The sequence below is a fragment of the Hydra viridissima genome, unplaced genomic scaffold (genome assembly GCF_058129835.1).
Source record: "Hydra viridissima isolate aposymbiotic clone 2 unplaced genomic scaffold, HvirCarnegie_v1 scaffold_10, whole genome shotgun sequence".
In the NCBI taxonomy this organism is placed as follows: Eukaryota; Metazoa; Cnidaria; class Hydrozoa; order Anthoathecata; family Hydridae; genus Hydra; species Hydra viridissima.
In genome coordinates, this window is record NW_028324309.1 from 6,946,685 (window position 1) to 6,952,500 (window position 5,816).

Below are 5,816 nucleotides of genomic sequence, written 5' to 3' on the forward strand. Positions count from 1 at the left end.
GATTTAAAATGTCTAAAAGTATGTAATTCTTGAAACTTGAAAAGAAATGAGATGAATCATTTATGAAAGGTTCTAAATACATACTTTAACTCAAACCTCTTTGGAGTATGCATGCCTTTAAATATTGATATTGTCAACTATTATATTCACAAATCTCTTGAGAAATCGAAGTTTTGGATTTTTGAATCTATCATGTAAAACTATAAAATGGAAGCTAAGTGACGAAAAAGATCAGATCTGATACAAAAAGCTGATTTTTTATTTTGGTTTTTGAGGCCGAGAAAATGTTTATAAAGGTTTGTTTTTTTTTCCTACTTAAAATAATTTTAACAAATTTATGTATTTGCAAAAAACATATGGTAATCAGTCAAAAAAAGTGAAAAATTATATGTTTGAAAAAAGGTTTTTTTCATGACCCAAATCGGTGGAACCTCGCCCAGTGTAAAACCCAGGTTAAAATTTACGCAAACTCCTCCCTTTCAACAAGTCTGTCTTTGGTTAACATTGACAGAGATCGTTGAGCTTTCTGTTGTTTTTTCCTGGTTTCTTATTTGCGTTGATTTGAGTAACTCCATTTAGATCTTTACACAAACAAGGTTGGTTTGGCGAGAGAGGTGTTTTATAAATTATTGTAACAAAGCTTAATGCATATAAAATAATGACTTGCCGTATTCTGTATGGTTTAAAGACTTGAATTCTGATTCTGCATTAGACCCACAATTTGAATATTTTGGACTCTATTGCCATTGTAAAAGTTTTTCGTGAAGTTTTGATAAAGTAATTTAGCTTTTCAGATACAATATTAAACAATATTAATGTTTAAACCAAGACATAATTGAGCCTAAAAAAACTTCATCTTCTTAAAACAATCCAATGCGAGACGAAATGACAAATAATGATATTTACAGATACATTTCCCCTTGTTTTAAAAACAAGACTATACAATACTTTACCAATATTTTTTCACAATTTTTAAATTAAGAAAAAAAAAAACATTTTCTCAGGTTCAAATACTGATTTTTAGAGTTTACAATGATTTTTTTAAACAGAAAAGATATGTAACTTTTTAACTAAAAAAAACAGAAAGATATCAAGCCAATCTTAAATAATAAGCTGTTGAGCTTATAAATATAATAATAAGTGAGCTTCTTCACTACAAGTTTCATCCTTGACAACCTGATTGTATCAAAATGTGAAAAGAAAAAAAAAAAAAAAAAAAAAATGAAGAACCAGCCAAACACTTATATCAAAGAAAGGTGCTGATTAGTCTCCTTTAATACTTTATGCATGATAATCCACTTTCTATTGCCGAATATTGCCCTTGTCATAATTACACTGTATATACACTCTTTTCTGTTTAAAGCTTCGTCCTCCTGAAAACAACATTTCCTCCCGCTGAAAAGGCATGCTCTGAAGATATTCACGAAGTTGGTACACAAATCTTTGTAAAAATTCAGCCAGAGGTGAAATCTCATGTTTTTGTCACATCTTTAAGAAAATCCCATTAAGTAACAGAATTTAAAATTTGTGCTATTCATTCCCAGACTCTTCGCAGAGAGCTTATGTGATTTCCCTGTTCATTAGTTTAATGGATGTTCTCTAACTCCGAGCTTTTGATAAATATAAACCCAAAAAATATTTAAGTATATTTACTTTTTTTGTTTTGGTCTTGATTCGTAAAGAAAAATCGTACTAATCGTTCACAACTATACTAATCCGGAGTGGTTATTTCAAAGGGCAATTTTGGCAACTAAAGATATTGTCGACGATAACAACTTTAATATTAAAAGAAAATTACCAGTGAGAGTATATACAGATTGATTGGTACGATGTAAAAGTTTACTGTCAACTTTCCTACTGAATTTCTAAACTGTTTACAAGTACCAGGAATGCCATTACACTGCCTTCGACTAAAAATTGGATCTCCAATCCTACTATTCATATGTAATAGAACAAGGATGATCGCCAAACAGCTATGGAATAACATCATCGAAGCCAAACTTATGACTGGAAAGGAAAAAGGGCACACAGTATATATTCTAACTTTTCTAACACTGATCTCTACCGAACTGCTTTTTCAATTAAAAAGATTACACTTTCCTACCAAACTCAAAGCCTATAACTTTATATAACTTTACTATAACTTTAAGTGATTGTGACATCACAAAAAAAAAAAAAAAAAAAAAAAATTATGGCTTAAAGACTCCTACTTCTGTGTCTTGTCATATTACAAATTAGAACTTTGGTTTCTGAGATGTAAGGGTCGTCCAACTCTCCCAGCTGTCTCTGCTAAATATTAATTGAAGAAAGGAGGGTCCTCTCTGCTTTTATACATACATACATACATACATACATACATACATACATACATACATACATACATACATACATACATACATACATATACATATACATATATATATATATATATATATATATATATATATATATATATATATATATATATATATATATATATATATATATTGCGTAATATAGCTACACTATTATACGGAAATTTCTCAGGTTTTTATCAAACCTGCACTCGTCTTAATCATATTAAATGGTAGATCTTAAAATATAATGATATTTACATTCAAATAAACTTTACAAGGAACTTTATGGAAAACCTTGACCATTAGAAATACATGTAAATATACTAAAATGAACACATTAAAAAACGATTCGCTCTAAAAAAAAATCTCTATATAAGATTTCATCAAATTAACTTTGTGTGCCTCAAAGTAACAAAAACTAAATTTTGAAAGTTTTAACTCCATCCTGGAGAGCATCTCTCAGCTTTTTCTTGCAAGAATTTCTCTATATTTTTCTCCTTAAGTAAAGCAACATTACCTAACGGTATTTTTTCAATTTCTAATAGGTTGTCATCGTGATGATCCGAGAAGACGATTGAATGAGAAGGAAGAGCATTAAGTGATTGATCTAAAGCCAATACATCCAAATGAGTCTTCAAACCTAAATGGAAAAATTCAATCCATTGTATATGCGCACGTATTTTTCACGCGCACAAACATGGTGCATGCAAAACAACTACCTATATCTTTACCTCTCTTGGTAACTTTTAAAAGCCCTAGTTGCTCTAGTTTACGAAGCCCATCTTGTGGATCGAAGTCAAATGTAATGTGAAACTCGTTAAACAACCAATTCTCTACAGAAATTTTTAAATCTTCTACTGTAATACCTAACTTTGCTTCCGGAACAAAATTAGTGCTCATATCTGTAAAACAAAATTTAAAAAATTTACTTCAATTTTATTTCCCTTTTTCTAAAAATTAGTAATTCTATTAATTATTATATAAGATATATAAATAATTAAGTTTTTTCTAAAACCGGTTTTTAGAATAAACCGCGGTTTTCAATGTTTTAAAAACCGGTTTTCTAGTGTATTTTATTATATATATTTTAGGGGAACAACAGCAGCAAAAACATAAATATATATAGCAGCAATGTCATATACGTACAGAGTACAATTGAGCAGCAAACAAATAAGTCTTTTTAATGGTTAATTTTACATTTCTTTAGACAATAAGCACGTAAAAAAACATAAAGCATTGAGTGTTTCATCATTTAACCTTGACCTTAGTTTAGTGACAAATAGACCACTTGCAGAAAATGACCTTTCAGCCTCCACACTTGTTACTTGGATTGACTTCAAAGCCGTGTGCAACAAATCTAAGTTGCTTGTTCGTTTTTTTGCTAGCTCAAATACAGCCATTTCTTTGAAAATTAGTTTGGAAGTTGGTTCTATTTTTTGTTTCTTTGGTGAAACCCATTTGACTGTCTCTCTAATGGAGAACTCGAGCTCTTCTGACAAGGAAGCAAATCGTTGTACTTGTTCCTGACTAGTTTCATTATCTGACAAGTTTTCCTCATCTAAAGACTCACTTCTCTTTTTCTCAAACAAACAATTAAACAAACTTGATGCAGTAATAGCAATTGCATTTCTCTTTGGCATTTTCGAAAATGTCATGAGTTGCTCCATTAATGACATCAGGATTATTCAGATATTTAACTAAGTTTACTAATATAGCATTCCTCCTCTCAGTGACTCTTTTAGTAAATGAGTCAACTAGCTCTTGACTAAAGGTGTTTTCCTGGCTTTTTAGATGATTGAAAATTAACTTCAGAATGCCATCAGATGAGAGCAAGTTCGAATCTCTTCTGCAAAGTGCTTCAGCACCAACCTTGATTGGTTATAAAGCATTTACTAGATTTTGTAAGGTAGTAAATTCAGACTCAGAAATCATAATATTGCTTGATAACTCAATCAGTGACATTTGAATACATTTCTTATTTCATTTACAAATCTTTTTTTTTAAAGAAAATTTTAACTTACCCAACAACTTTTAAGTTTTAATTATGAAAGAAAATATTTTGAAACATCCCATTGTTAGAAATAAATAAGAGTTTAACATAAATATTTAATTGCAAAAACATTTTAAATACAGAAAAATTAAATTTTACATACAACTTACCCAACAACAAAAATCGGTTTAAACACTATTGTAAAATTTTACTAAAAATTGAACATATGGAAAATTTAAAGTTATAACTGGATAAAAAAAAAATGTAAAAACTCAAACAATTTGTTCAAGATTTTGCATTAGGTGATGGAATTTTATTACTCAAGCATATTTGAATACTCTAAAATTACAAAACATAAGGTATTTTAAATACTTCAAATACCATGTTTCACTGTACATGACATTAAAACTATTTTCAAAATTTACTCCAAAAAAAAAAAAAAAAGATGTGGATTAACATAATAAATTTAAAACCAATTAAATCTTTTTAACACTGTATTTATAAATAGAAACTAAAACTAATTAAACTACCAAACAGCTAGCTAAAAAAAAAAAGAAAACTAAATTAACTATTAAAAAGCTTGTACAAAAAAAAAAAGGCCTACCTTTCATATTTTTCATTTTAATGAAGTTGTAACATAGCAGAGAAGATTTAAAAACTTCATCAGCAGCTCGATCAGTAATCAACCCCAATATGGCTTTATTACTAGCTAATGTTTTGTAATATAGCGCTTTTGAAATATTAGTTAAATATTGGTTTCTTTTGTTTTTGTATGAATTCCAAGTATGCAAACCTATCAATCCAGTTACACTTCCTAGTATAAAAGTCCATTGAGCATTGTAATGAAAAAAGGTAGTACATAACTTAACAACAACACTCAAACTACAAACAATTGCTAGAGTTGCAATGAAACTTTTATCGTAAAATGACATAGTTATTTTGCCTTCTGGTAAAAAGTACTCTATGTTAGATTTTGGCAAATCTTTGAAAGCTTTTAACATAAGTTTATTTTGCTTTTTAGTTCGTACAGCTATGACCACACGTTTGTATATTGGAACGAATGTTTGTTGCTTTTTGTACAAATTTATAAAAAAATGCTGTACTTTATCTCTCCAATCATTTATTAATGATTTATTTTCTTCACCCAGAACCCAAACTCTGATGATATCATACTGCTTAAAATCAACATGCACAAGAACACCTTCAGACACATGGTGCTCTATGAGGTTATGTTCTAAATGTTCACGAGATAATTCCTGATATTTTGCAGTCTGTAATTGTGAAGCAAGTTTTTGTAGTAATAAAAACTCATTGTCCAAATGTTCTTTCTTTCCAATATGAAGTTTTGTTCTAAATTCTTTATCAGGATTTAGAGAATCATACAATAACTAAAAAAACAGTAAATTTTACTCTTAAGATGTATGTAAAAATCATAATTTATATAATTATACTAAATAATAACAGGTAAAAAATGAGTACAATTCTATAAG

At 28.9% G+C, this 5,816-nt stretch overlaps 1 protein-coding gene across 2 annotated transcripts in view; it reads right to left on the reverse strand.

Annotated features, from left to right (window-relative positions):
- Nucleotides 1-1,824: 1,824 nt before the first annotated feature.
- Nucleotides 1,825-5,816, reverse strand: part of LOC145193520 (transmembrane protein 143-like) — a 4,783-nt gene continuing 791 nt past the window's right edge. The window contains exons 2-6 of one of the 2 annotated variants that reach the window (XM_090099464.1): nucleotides 4,931-5,714; nucleotides 3,068-3,238; nucleotides 2,854-2,976; nucleotides 2,211-2,289; nucleotides 1,825-2,007 (exon numbers count right to left, since the gene is read on the reverse strand). In XM_090099464.1, coding sequence (XP_089955590.1) covers nucleotides 2,228-2,289; nucleotides 2,854-2,976; nucleotides 3,068-3,238; nucleotides 4,931-5,714 — 1,140 coding nt within the window. In that variant the 3' untranslated portion in view covers nucleotides 1,825-2,007; nucleotides 2,211-2,227. Of the gene's footprint in view, nucleotides 2,008-2,210; nucleotides 2,290-2,571; nucleotides 2,977-3,067; nucleotides 3,239-4,930; nucleotides 5,715-5,816 lie in introns of those variants that run through there. The other variant, XM_090099463.1, reaches the window with a different exon arrangement.